At 35.9% G+C, this 13801-nt stretch overlaps 1 protein-coding gene across 1 annotated transcript in view; it reads left to right on the forward strand.

The window, feature by feature from the left end:
• The window catches only part of si:dkey-191m6.4 (rho GTPase-activating protein 22), a 47547-nt gene extending 34816 nt beyond the window's left edge, over positions 1 to 12731 (forward strand). Inside the window, exons 6-10 of the mRNA XM_056470001.1 lie at positions 1383 to 1515; positions 3278 to 3351; positions 3436 to 3557; positions 5563 to 6445; positions 9439 to 12731. Coding sequence (XP_056325976.1) covers positions 1383 to 1515; positions 3278 to 3351; positions 3436 to 3557; positions 5563 to 6445; positions 9439 to 9661 — 1435 coding nt within the window. The 3' untranslated portion in view covers positions 9662 to 12731. The remainder of the gene's footprint in view (positions 1 to 1382; positions 1516 to 3277; positions 3352 to 3435; positions 3558 to 5562; positions 6446 to 9438) is intronic.
• The last annotated feature ends 1070 nt before the right edge of the window (positions 12732 to 13801 follow it).

Consider the following 13801-nt stretch of genomic DNA (forward strand, 5'->3'; position numbering starts at 1 on the left):
TAAAATACACTTTACACTTTTATTTGATCAAATTATGTTGGACCAACTCAACTGCATTTATTGTGTAAATAGTTTTTTAGTTGGTGCTAGACAAATATATTGGATGGAATCCTGCCCTCAACTACATTGATTTCATTGAATGAGTTATTTTGTGTGTGTGTGTGTGTGTGTAAACTCTTTACAAACTCTAGTAGTTATATTGCAGCTAAAAAAATATTGGTATAAATCTTTTAAACCTTTTTAAACTGTATAATTTGCTGTGATTTAGGTTCTGTAGCCATCTTTGTTCATATTGTGTCTTCTTTGCAAATGTTCTTTCTTGCATACGCTCAACCATAACAACTTAATTGTTTCATGTTCGATCAAACTAAATTTGTAAAAAAAAAAAATAGCTAACTAAATACCTTATGTTGTCCCAACACAAATGGATTTGTTTGGATTACATTTTTACAGTAATAATAAAAAAGTTGTCATTTATAGTGTCATTTTATTTGGCATAAAATAAAAAGTGGCATGTTTTCAAACATGTTTCTAATAATTTTTAGTCAACTCAACACCAACATCAGAAGTGTTAAGAAATCGAAATTTTCTATCATCACAAATATTTTTTAAATAATCATAATGACAATAAAATAATTGCTAAAAATAATAATTTAAATATTTGTTATTCTTAGTCTTTTGCAATATAGATTATATAATAAATTAATTCCAAATTAGTAATTATAATTATAATAGCTAAAACAATAGCTAACTAAATACCTTATGTTGTCCCAACACAAATGGGTTTGTTTGGATTACATTTTTACAGTAATAATAAAAAAGTTGCTGCCATATTTTACAGAAAGATTAAAAATATGGGGGAATTGCAGTAAAACATTTAAACGGGATGACAGTGGAATAGGATGGTGAAAAAACATGAGAATCCTGGGGAAAACCAGCCTGATCTCACGAGAAAACGAAAGTATTTTATGTTTTGTCAGTTTAGTGGCTAATTCGTACGAAATTGTACCATTTTAAAAAGGAGGCGTGGCACCTAACCCCACCCCTAAACCCAACTGTCATTTGGGGATGAGCAAATCGTACGAATTAGATCGTACGAATTCATACGAATTAGCCACTAAATCAAAAAGTTACGAATTGCCGTGAGATTGTGTTGGAAAAACAGTGGTTTAACAGGCAGAATAAAGCATCTCTGACTGTTTCCATTCAAGCTGTCCCAACGCAAATCGTTTAACGTAACAAATTAAAGTGGATTGAACTTAAAGTTGTCCCAATAAAAACCTCAAGAATTGTGTTGTTTCATCTCGTTTTAAGTAAGTAGTTTGAACAAGCAGCAAAAATCTATTTTTTGAGTGCACTAACACTGTTTTTGCCATCTATAGTAACACTGACGTCCACACTGTGGCTTCGCTGCTGAAGCTGTATCTCAGGGAGCTTCCAGAACCAGTGGTTCCCTTCTGCAAATATGAAGATTTCCTCACCTGCGCTCAGCTCCTGACCAAAGATGAGGAGGAGGTTAGTGAACATGTGACATTCAAAACACTTGATATTCCTTTTTAATAATCAGTAAATTTGCAGTTTTCTGTATTTTGTGATTCATGTTTTTATTTTTCCCCTGTTTATTCATGCTTTTGAATTCGCATGATGAGTTCCTGATCTTTCTTCTGACAACTTTTAACCTTAAAACGTTGGATAAAGTGACTTTTGTGAACATTTTTAATAGTTTAAAGAGATGTATTGTCTGTGTTGGTATTGTATATTATGGTACAAAAACCTTGTAAGAAGCTGCCAGCACATTTTCTGATATTTTACAAACTTATTTATCTATATTTCTTATACATTATAATATTTATATAAAAGTCACTTTGTTAAACTGTTGAGTTGAATTTTCCAAATTAGTAAATATAATTATAGTAAATTATTTCCAAATTAGTAATTATAATTATAATAAATGATTTCCAAATTAGTAATTATAATTATAATAAATTATTTCCAAATTAGTAATAATAATTAGAATAAATTATTTCCAAATTAGTAATATTAATTATAATAAATTATTTCCAAATTAGTAATATTAATTATAATAAATTATTTCCAAATTAGTAATAATAATTATAATAAATGATTTCCAAATTAGTAATAATAAATATTATAAATTATTTCCAAATTAGTAATAATAATTATAATAAATTATTTCCAAATTAGTAATAATAATTAGAATAAATTATTTCCAAATTAGTAATAATAATTGGAATAAATTATTTCCAAATTAGCTTTTTTTTTTCCTGTCCTTTAAAAAAAACTTGGATCAAATATTCTCAGGCATTTTTAGAATAAATCAAATATTTTATTTTTCTCAAATGTTCAACATTAAACTTGGGAATTTATAATAAGAAAAATCTACACTCGAATAGATGATTCTAAACTCCCAGTTAAGTTGTCATTTATTAAAGGCTAGTAATCAAATGCTGTAGTGCAGCTAGTAATTTACTAAACAAATGGTTAACATTAAGTTATATGCTGTCCCATATTAAAACTAAGATAGAGCAATATTTTTTAGTTAGTATTTTACAAAAATGATTTTAAAAGAAAGCATTTTTAAACAAAACGAACATGAAACTTATCTATATTCACTGACTACATTTTTTTAATTACACGAAAATAATACCAGGGTTGCCAGGTCCACATATTCATCTGATTTTTACATTAAAACTGTGTACAAAAATAACAGAGAGATTAAAATGCTTTTTAATGTATGGGGGATACCATATGTTGCTTTTTTATATTTAAACTAGTATCGTTGAACTAGTTTTGTAAGACAGACCTGGCAACCCTGATTAACATCAAGTTATAAATTGTCATCAGTTTGAAACTGGCTTGTAATAATAACTGCCTTAAATATATCGAATGAATGTACAGATCTGCTCTGACCTGTACTCATTTGTAGAATTAGTTTTGTATCGAGCTGTGTGTGTTAGAATTAGTGCACAATATTTCAGCAGTTAAAATCAACATGCATATTTATGTGCTCATAAAACAGAAATCTGTCACAGTCTGAATGCAGTTTGCTGGCCAATATTCCTCCCACATATTTCACAGCTGACATGACGCCATGCACAGATTCAGAAGATGCATGAAATGGTTAATTCCCATAATAAAATCAATTTCAAACACTTTTAACACTTACTAAAGACTCACTCTCTGCAAAAAACTCTGCTATTTTCACTTTAAGCAAGAAATAGTTTGGTTGCTTCAGTGGATTTATATGTTTCCACAGGGAATACAGGAATTAGGGAAGCTCGTGATGACACTTCCAGCTGCCAATTTCAACCTTCTGAAATATATATGCAAGTAAGTCCAGCAAAATCATTTTAGACACATTTCTGTCAAGTCATTTTCCTGGTTCAGAGCTAAAAGTGAACTCTGTCTATGTAGATTTCTGGACGAAGTGCAGTCTCACTCACATGAGAACAAAATGGGTGTGCAGAACTTGGCCACCGTGTTTGGACCAAATATGCTTCGCCCTAAAATGGAGGATCCAGTAGCTATTATGGAAGGTAAGCATTACATAACTAAATTTCAAACCTGCTTTGTAAAAGCGCCAACCGGATTTCAGCAAGTAACATCTATGTTGATCCCGGAACAACATTCCAATCGGCCAATCAGAATTAAGGGATACGTTTACTTGCACTTCTACATGATTGTTATCCATCTATTATTCTCCTCTTTGAGAATAATTTGCAGTTATGGTTGGGTTTAGGGGTAGGGAATATGTATGGATTACAGTTTCGAACAAAAATGATGTTCCAGGATCAACATAGATGTTAATCCAGGATCGCATCGTACTTGGCAAAATCATGACATGCTTTGTAAAATACGCTTCAAAAGTAGACACCCGAGGTACAGTTCAATGGCTGTGCTTAAAGGTCCTGTGAGTAAAAAAACAGTATGTTTTTTAGATGTTAGTATCAGTATGTTAGTTTTCAGGATATCTATAAGCGAGTGTGCTACTTTGCGTTTCTGACTGTTTGGCGCCATCTTGTGACTGAATAATGCGCAGGTTAGTGTATACTCCATCAGCTGTTTTCGTTTCGGTCCACTTTTGCAAACAATGGGTTGCAGGGATTACTCATGGAAGTTGAGGTTTCGTAGTGTCGCATTGCAATTAATATTTAAATTCACGTGACTTTTAAGAAAAATTACAGTTGAGGTCAGAATTATTAGCTCTCCTGAATATTGTTTTTCCGAATTTCTGTTTATCGGAGAGAAGATTGTTTTGAAAAAAATATCTAAACATAATAGTTTTAATAATTCATTTCTAATAACTGATTTCTTTTATCTTTGCCATGATGACAGCACACAATATTTGACTAGATTTTTTGAAGATGCTAGTATTCAACTTATAGTGAAATTTAAATGCTTAACTAGATTAATTAGGCAAGTTAAGTTTAGGCAAATGTTTTTAAAATAATTTTATCTATTCTAGATTAAATAAAACATTTTTTTAAATACTGTAAAAGATGCTAAACATCATTTGGGAAATATTTAAAAAAAAAAAGAAAAAACTATTCACAGAAGAGCTAATAATTTTGACTTCAACTGCCAAAGTGGCTAGTGGGAGCGGCTGAAATCTTCCCACATTTGCGTTAAGGCTGATTTATACTTCTGCGTCAAGCTCATGCATATGATCCGGCGCAGCCTTCACATGGTCGCATAGCCCTCGCTATGGCTGATGTCGACACTGGCGCGCACCTCTTGAAAAATGTAACTACACATCGCAACGATGCATAGCGCAAGCTCTGTGAATGGTCAGCTTGGTGGTGACGACTGTGTGCGGTTCTGAGAGCCACAAGCACGATGGAGCAATTGTTTACAAGTGTCGAGTCCAGTGAAGAAGCTCCAGGTGGAAACTTTTGTTTTGTGTTTACCTTATGATTAAAGTAGTTGCATGTCTGCCGGTTCCCGCCTCTGAATGAGGAAATTTTAGCTACTTGTACATTAAGATAGTGTTCAGCAAAAACAAAACACCCGCGAAGAAACTCGACACAGAGTAGGGCTGTGCCAATAAATGATATTATATCAAATCGCCATAAAATTCTAAGAGCCAATCACACAGCAGAAATGCGCAACAATGGGAATCTAAAAGTGTGTTGATATTAGAGATGTACCAAAATTTTGACCACTGAAAATTTATCGGCCGAAAATATGTTATGTCATTGATGGACCCTCTAATTTGTGTGCCTTCAGTCATTGTTGGGGTACTCTTTTAAATCTGAAAGCATTAACTACTCATATCGAAATATATATCGTTATCGTTCAAAATGGAAAATAATTATCGAGATTTTTGCCATATCGCCCAGCCCTAACACAGAGGAACATAAAATCCTACTGCCATCTCGTGTTTTACAAATGTTTTTGCAGAGCAACACAAACAGCACACAGAAATATTATTGCACGACTACGCGTAAGGCAAGCGCCATGAGTCACGCCGATCACTCAACGCAGAAGTGTAAATCACCCTTAAATGTCAAGCCCTGTATATAACATATGTGTGTTTTCCAGGCACCTCTCTGGTTCAGCATCTCATGACGGTGCTTATAAGCGAGCATGATCGCCTATACACTGAAAAGGACTCCGAAACCTCTCAGACTCAGACAGAAGAAAAAGACCAAAACCAGCAACAAAATCAACCCTCCACCCTAGTCGACTGGATCTCCGAAGAGGATCTGAACACCACCGGCCCACCGACAGTCAAAAATGACCCTTCCAGCAGCAGTGCCTCGTCGGTGGACGCCGTTTCCACCTCCAAATCGATGCCTCAGGGAAAAGGAGAGACGGCTGTGAGTCCCAGTAAACAGCCCAAGACTCTTCCAGGGTGGAAATATACGTTTAATAAAGGCTCTTCTCCAAGACCGCAGTCTGCTAAAGTTAGTGGATCCGCAGTGGACGTGTCCTCAAGTGGGAACTGGCTCATGAATGGACTCTCTTCACTCCGTGGACACCGGCGCACCTCTTCTGGGGAACGTTCAAGAGATTCGGGTTCCTCTCAGAGACTTTCCACTTACGATAACGTCACGTCTTCGTCCAGTCTGGGTAGTGTATTGAGTATAGATAGCACGCCGTGGTCCAGCTCTTCGTGTGAGATTTCCGTCCCAGACTCTGGAAGTGACCCACTGGGAACTGAAGACGGGCCGCAGACGGAGCCTAGTGTTCTGGAGGAACGCACTACTGATGACGAAATCAAGTCCAGCGGACAAGAGGACAGCTCTGTGGAGAATCGAGCCAGTGGTTTGTTTGGAAGCGGTAACGGGAACGCCGCAGCACCGCTTATTAGAGTTGTGGATGAAGATGCTGATGAAAGTACCACATCTCTGGTCAATGTCGTGGCAGAGCTGAAAGAAGAGCTGAGAACGCAGAAACAGACCTATGAATCTAGGATTAAAAAGTAAGGCTTCTGTTTGTGAATGAGTGCAGTTTAATTGTTTTATTAAAGTACAAATACTATAAGTTATATTAGTAGAGCTGTCAAATGATTCATCATGATTAATCGTATGACTGCACTAAATATTAGTTGTACTAATAATAATATTTCATGGTAATGTTATGTAATATTGTTTATTTATGTTATTATAATTACATTTTTGCAAACATTATCATGCTAGTGGTTTGCTCATTTTTTTAACTCAAAATACCAGAGATGGGGGACTCGAGTAACATGACTTGACTCGAGTCAGACTTAAGTCACAAAATTTAGGACTTGAGACTTGCTTGACAAATATCCAAAAAAAGACTCGACTTGACTTGGACTTGACTGTCATGACTTGAGACTTGACTGTCATGACTTGAGACTTGACTTGGACTTGACTGTCATGACTTGAGACTTGACTGTCATGACTTGAGACTTGACTTGGACTTGACTGTCATGACTTGAGACTTGACTGTCATGACTTGAGACTTGACTTGGACTTGACTGTCATGACTTGAGACTTGACTTGAGACTTGACTTGGACTTGACTGTCATGACTTGAGACTTGACTTGGACTTGACTGTCATGACTTGAGACTTGACTTGGACTTGACTGTCATGACTTGAGACTTGACTTGAGACTTGACTTGGACTTGACTGTCATGACTTGAGACTTGACTTGGACTTGACTGTCATGACTTGAGACTTGACTGTCATGACTTGAGACTTGACTTGGACTTGACTGTCATGACTTGAGACTTGACTTGGACTTGACTGTCATGACTTGAGACTTAACTTGGACTTGACTGGTATGACTTGAGACTTGACTTGGACTTGAGTGTCATGACTTGAGACTTGACTTGGACTTGAGGTAAATGACTCGAAATAACTTGTTTTTGTTAAATGCATAGCCGTTTGTTATTTATTGTGCATTTAACAACGAAACAAAACCAAAAGTTCTAAGTCACGCATGCGCAGTATTAACAGCTCATCGGTTCTCAGATCGGTCCGAAAGGTTCTCAGTACTATTCCGAATAAAGCACTGCAACCGATTCCTGACTCGAGTTGATGATTTTTAAGTGGATAACTTGGGATATTGTTTTTTTTTTTTTCATGTCAGAGAAAGTGCCAGGCAAGTTACAAAGTAGGTGACTACGTAATTTGTAGATTAGTGTTTATTGGAAATGCAAACCATTTTAAAAGAATCAGTTGGATTTGCTGAAGTGGATCAATCGGTTCATTAAGAAGAACCACTTAAAACGAGTCATTAGATTCATTAGAACAATTCATTTGGTTGTATCCGCCTAATATAACCAAACTTCCGCGATCGATGTAGTGGAAAATCCTCTATGCCTAAGTTAGGCAAAACTACTGCCTAAGTTAGGCAAAACAAGAAACCATTTCAGACCATGGATCTCCAAACCTATCTGAAACGTATGTGTGAAGTGGGCTATATATATATATATAATATCTGGAATCTAAAGGTTCAAAATTGCTTTTAGGAGTTCATTTTTAGCAATGCATATTACTAATCAAAACTTTTTTGTTGGAGTTATTGAAATGTATAAAATAAGATGATCATCATAAGATGATCTTTACTTTTAATACAATAAGGTTTTTTGTAATAAAAGAAAAAACAATAGTTTTGATTCAATAATTTGTCAAAATAGTACCTGTGCACTATAAGATTGGTTTTATGATTTTGGGTCTCATTTAATTAATAGCATGATATTTTAATGGCTTTGAAATAAGCACACACATTCCCCTAAGTGTCATTTCAAATTACAGTTTATGTATGTATGTATGTATATACAGGACTTGACATGACTTGAAATAAGCAGTGACTTGACTTGCTTGAGACTTGAAGGTTATGACTTGAGACTTGCACATGTGTGACCTACTCCCACCTCTGCAAAATACCTTGAAATGTTCTTCCAAAAAGTCCATTACATATGCAGATTAATCTGAAAGTTTTCTTCTAATCATCAATAACATTAGGATAAATCAATTAAAATGACATCGTTATGAAATAAAACTATATTAGAGTAAATATTGTAGTGTTGATGAACCATAGTGAAGTACTTGAATTGATTTGTTGTGGCGATTCTATCATTGCTATGGTAATAAAACAACTATAGTAATATAAATAAATGACCCAGTAGTTGTCAACAACTGTAGGGTATATTATACTACAATACTCCAGTTTACTGTAGTAAAAACTGAAGTATACTACAGTATTCATTACAGTTTATAAGTTCACTACTATGGGCATCACAATGGCTCAATGGGTAGCATGTTCGCCTCACAGCAAGGTCGCTGGTTCGAACCCCAACTGGGTCAGCTGGCATTTCTGCGTGGAGTTTGCATGTTCTCCCCGTGTTGGCGTGGGTTTCCTCCGGGTGCTCCGGTTCACCTATAACACATGCGCTATAGGTGAATTGGGTAAGCTAAATTATCTGTAGTGTATGTGTGTGAATGGCTGTATGGGTGTTTTCCAGTGATGGGTTGCAGCTGGAAGGGCATTCGCTGCGTAAAACATATGCTGGATAAGTTGCCGGTTCATTCTGCTGTGGCAACCCCTGATTAATAAGTCATCATATCATTGGAGTTTTTTTAAATCATTTTAAGCCAAGCGTCCTAAAACAGTATATTTTAGTATTATATAATTTATAAATTATATAAGTTTTTAATATAACATAACATATAGTTATATAGATATATAAATACCCAATTAAACTCTCTAAAAAAATACAGAGCCCTATTTGGAAGGCAGTGAGACTTATTAATTTAGTTTAAATTTTGAAAAATATGCAAAAAAATAATAATAATAATAATATGCAATAATGAAAGTGATCTATATTTTTTGCATCAGTTTTATTAGGAATATATATTATGTTTTGTTTTTTAATTGCCGCCAGTAATGATGGGGATGCATGTATTGTTCACTCACATATGCATGTCTGCCCTCTGCAGGCTGGAAGAGTCAAACACAGCCCTGCGTGCTCATATGGAGAGACTTGAGCAAGAGATGGAGCAGGAGAGGAAACGAAAACGAATGCTTGAGATCAAACTCAGAAACTCTGAACGTGCCCGCGAGGACGCAGAAAACCGCAATCGCCTACTGGAGAAAGAAATGGAGGACTTCTTCTCCACGCTGGGAGACCTGGCTCTCGGAGGCCGCACCAGTGACATTTAATGCAGAAATAAACACACACCCAAAGTCAAGAGGACCACGCAAAACGTTGACTCAAAAAGCACTCAGGCGTCTCCATAATTCATACCGACAACTTTATGTCTGTAAAATTGACTCATTCTCTGTATTTTAAGCCTGTTTGGATGAAATAAGTACAAGAGCATCTTTAGCATGTTCAAGGTTTCCAGAATGAACAGATAAAAGGACAAGCAGATCCGTTCACTTTCATTAAAAAAAAAAAAAAAGTGAGTAAACTGTGGCGCAGTGGTTAGCACAATCGCCTCACAGCAGGAAGGTCGCTGGTTCCAGCCTCGGCTGGGTCAGTTGGCGTTTCTGTGTGGAGTTTGCATGTTCGCCCCATGTTTCAGTCCAAACACATGCGCTATAGGTGAATTGGGTAAGCTAAATCGTCCATAGTGTATGTGTGTGAATGGGTGTTTCCCAGTGATGGGTTGCAGCTGGAAGAGCATCCGCTGTGTAAAACATATGCTGGATAAGTTGGCGGTTCATTCCGCTGTGGTGACCCCAAATTAATAAAGGGATTAAGCCGAAAAGAAAATGAATGAATGAATAAATTATAAAAATGAAGTTGTTAACAGTTCCAAGTTTGCTCACTTTTTAAAGTCTACTTGTCACTTTTAAAGAAACACTTCACTTTTTCTTGGAAATAAGCTCATTTTACAGCAGGTAAACTGTTGAGTTTTACCATTATTGAAGCCATTCACTTAATCTCCGGGTCTGGCAGAAGCACTTTAAGCTTAGCTTAGCATAAATCATTAAATCGGATTAGACCATTAGCATCTCACTCGAATTTCACAAAAAGAGTTTTGATAATTTTCTTATTTAAAGCTTGACTCTTCTGTAGCTACCTCATAGACTTACATAAAATGAAAGTTGCTATTTTCTAGCTCGATATGGCTAGCACTGTGTCCTAACGTCGCATTCTGCATCACGTGACATGCGATAAAAGGTATCTTTTCCATGTTAATAGGAGTTTTGGTCCCACTTTATATTAAGTGTCTTTAACTACTAAGTACGTACACAGAAATTATTAATTCATTACAATGTACTTATTGTGTAAATACATTTATTTACTATGTACTTATGCTTGATTAAATACCTGTAAGTAATTACATCTGTAATTAACTTCTGTAACTACATTTGTAAATACACTGTTGACTATTCCTTACACCTTAACCCACCCTTAAACCTACCCATACCACCAAACGTGTCCGCCATAACTCTACCACTATCCTAACTCAAGAGCACCACAAGTGTTCTCAAATACATTATGAACACAATTTTTTGATGCAAGTACATAGTAGTTAAGGACACTTAATATAAAGTGTTTTTAATCGGGCGATGCGCAAAATGTTTATTTTAGAAATGCTTTCTATTTCCATGACGTAGCGGCAGAACAACAGCATATATAGTTGTGACAAAGATCACCTCAGGTACTGATTATGTGCTTTATTCAGTGTTGAACGCTCCCAATGTGAGTTTCAACACCCATTTTACGTGACATTTATTGTCATACTACTGAAAGCAGCAGCAGATAGTTCACCTCAGATCTTAAATGATATATCTAGCACAGTGGTCCTCAACAGATCCACTGATCAATTAGGCCGCACAAGAAATCAGTAACTATTTCCGTTTTATTTATTATCTGAGTCTTAACAATCTTTTATTTATTATTATTTTTAAATATTATTATAAAAAAGGCTATATTCTCTCGTTTACATCTCGGTCACTTGAGCGCCCAAATTTAACCCACTAGCAGCAAAATGAGTGTGAAACAGACTTGGAAAGTTTCTTCGCTAAGGGGAAAAGGCTCAGTGAGAGACCCTCAAACTGCCAAGGAATAGATCCGCAACCTATCAGTCAACACATCAAGTGAATCCAGCATGTCTGTGCAAGAAGATAACTGCTGGAGATTGCAAATGACGGCGGCCTTTTAGAGGCCATTTGCATATTGCTTTTCTAGAGTTTACGCAAGTTCGTTATTTCTGGCACGATGCACTTGCGAGTCATGGTCAGCTTCATACTTTGTACATATTTCAGTAGAATAATTATCTCAGACAAACACAAACACTGCAGTGCTTTGCAATTTTCTCCATAAATAAAACTTGTATCAGAGTGACAGCAATGTTTTGCTAGCTTGTCATCCTCTGAGAAAACAGTTGATGATAGGCTAACTTACGAACCAGCCCAGTTCTAGTGTAGTAAGTGCGCAACGTTTCGTTTCCCGTCAGTCTTCATACACAAAATAACTGCAGAAGAGTCCAGCTTTAAATAGGAAAATGATCTAAACTTTTGGGGAGTGGTCAAAATAAGCCTATTTTCAAAAAAGGTGTAGTGTTCCTTTATGTACTTTAACTTTAAGTAACTAAAAGCTTTTTACAGTGTTGGTACATTTAGCAGACCACTGCCCAAGAAAACACAGAAGTTGGGATGGTGACTTGTGTTGAGAATGTAATCTTTCTTGACTAAAATAGCAGATCTTTTGGTGCACTGTCAAAGCCACTTCCATTTACACACACAAAAAAAAACACAACGTTGTGACTTCTGTCAGTCGATCTAATTTATTTGACACTGTTTAAGTGTATAGAAGGTCTAGAAATGTTCCGTGGATGTTTCTTGAGTGGTCAAATGTTATAGATTTTGTAGACTCTGCTCATTCTCTGAACTGTTGCATAGTAGGTCATATATTATATATTAGCATGATGGCCGTGTAGCCTAATGGTTGACTTTTTTTCCAGGCTGCTAATAGGATTGTTTCAGGTTCAATCTCCAGAAGAAGAGACCCAGAAACTGGACATCACCACTGTGCCCTCAAGCAAAAATGCTTTTTGCTGCTCAACATGTGTTTCGGTTATTCAATCCAGTTGGATGTTACTAGACGGACAGCTTTTACAGAGGACATATTTAGAGTATGTGAAGATGTTATACATCATTATGATTGTAGACTACGATTATTCATGACGATTAGTCCCGTGTGCTGTGCTGAAAAGTGTCACTGTGGTGGTATGTCATTATTCACAAAGATTTAAATTAAATGGGAAACTTTAAAGAACGTACCTAATCGTCCACTCTGTTGTCTGCTTCGCCATCCAGCACCAGTTACACATAAGTATCTTATTATGAATTTGCAAGAGGGTAAATAAATAAGTTAGCCCTATAGGTCCCTAAACCAAGGTGAATTAATGTTAACAAAGGGGTACAAACCAGTAAGCCAGATAGGTCCCTTAACCAAAGTGAGTTAATGTAAACAAAGGGGTTCAACAAAAACACTTATAATATAGCAGGTATAAGGAACAATCCCCTTTTAAAAAAAATAGCTAGACTAATTTTACAACTCACCTAGGATAAACAGTTGAGTTTACCATTTTCTAATTCATTCAGTCAATCTGGCAGGAGCACTTTTAGCATAGCATATTGTTGAATGGATTACACTCGTGCAGTACACAAAATCATTCACTATTTCCCTACATTAGTCCACTAGTGAAAGAAATGAGTGAGTATATTTGAACACACGGAAAGGATGCCGTGTTGTTAGTGCCTTTGCTGTTTGATAAATCATAAGGTTTTACCTCAGAAGGAGATTTTGCTCAAACCCTGAGATAGTCAAACTCAGCGAGCTGTCTATTATTTATGAAACAAAGACGTTTGATTTCTGTGAAGTACACAAACGTTACTTAAATCAAATTACTTAGTTAGTTATTTACCTTACGTTGATATGATTGCGCTTCAGACGCCATCTTGTGGTCAGACGCGGGAATTTATTTGGCGCGCGAACTCTCGCGACGCATTATGGGGATTTTCTTGCTGTTGATGCAAAGTGGGATGGGTTGTTGCTAGATCAGATATGGTTGCGGCCGGAAATTAACGAGAATTATTTACATTATTTATTAAATTTACAGTTTTTTTTTGTATTTTATTAACGTCTACCCCTACTCCAACCCTAAACCCAACTGTCACAGTAATGTAAAAACAGTAATTGCATCAAGTATTATTTATGTTATCTATTAAATTACCCGATAAATGGTATTTTAACACCCATCCCCACCCCAACCCTAAACCCAACAGTCACAGTACTGTAAAAATATTAGTTCTAGTTATACAGTGTCACAAAAATAAATGCTG

The sequence above is a fragment of the Danio aesculapii genome, chromosome 12, assembly GCF_903798145.1.
Source record: "Danio aesculapii chromosome 12, fDanAes4.1, whole genome shotgun sequence".
Lineage (NCBI taxonomy): Eukaryota > Metazoa > Chordata > Actinopteri > Cypriniformes > Danionidae > Danio > Danio aesculapii.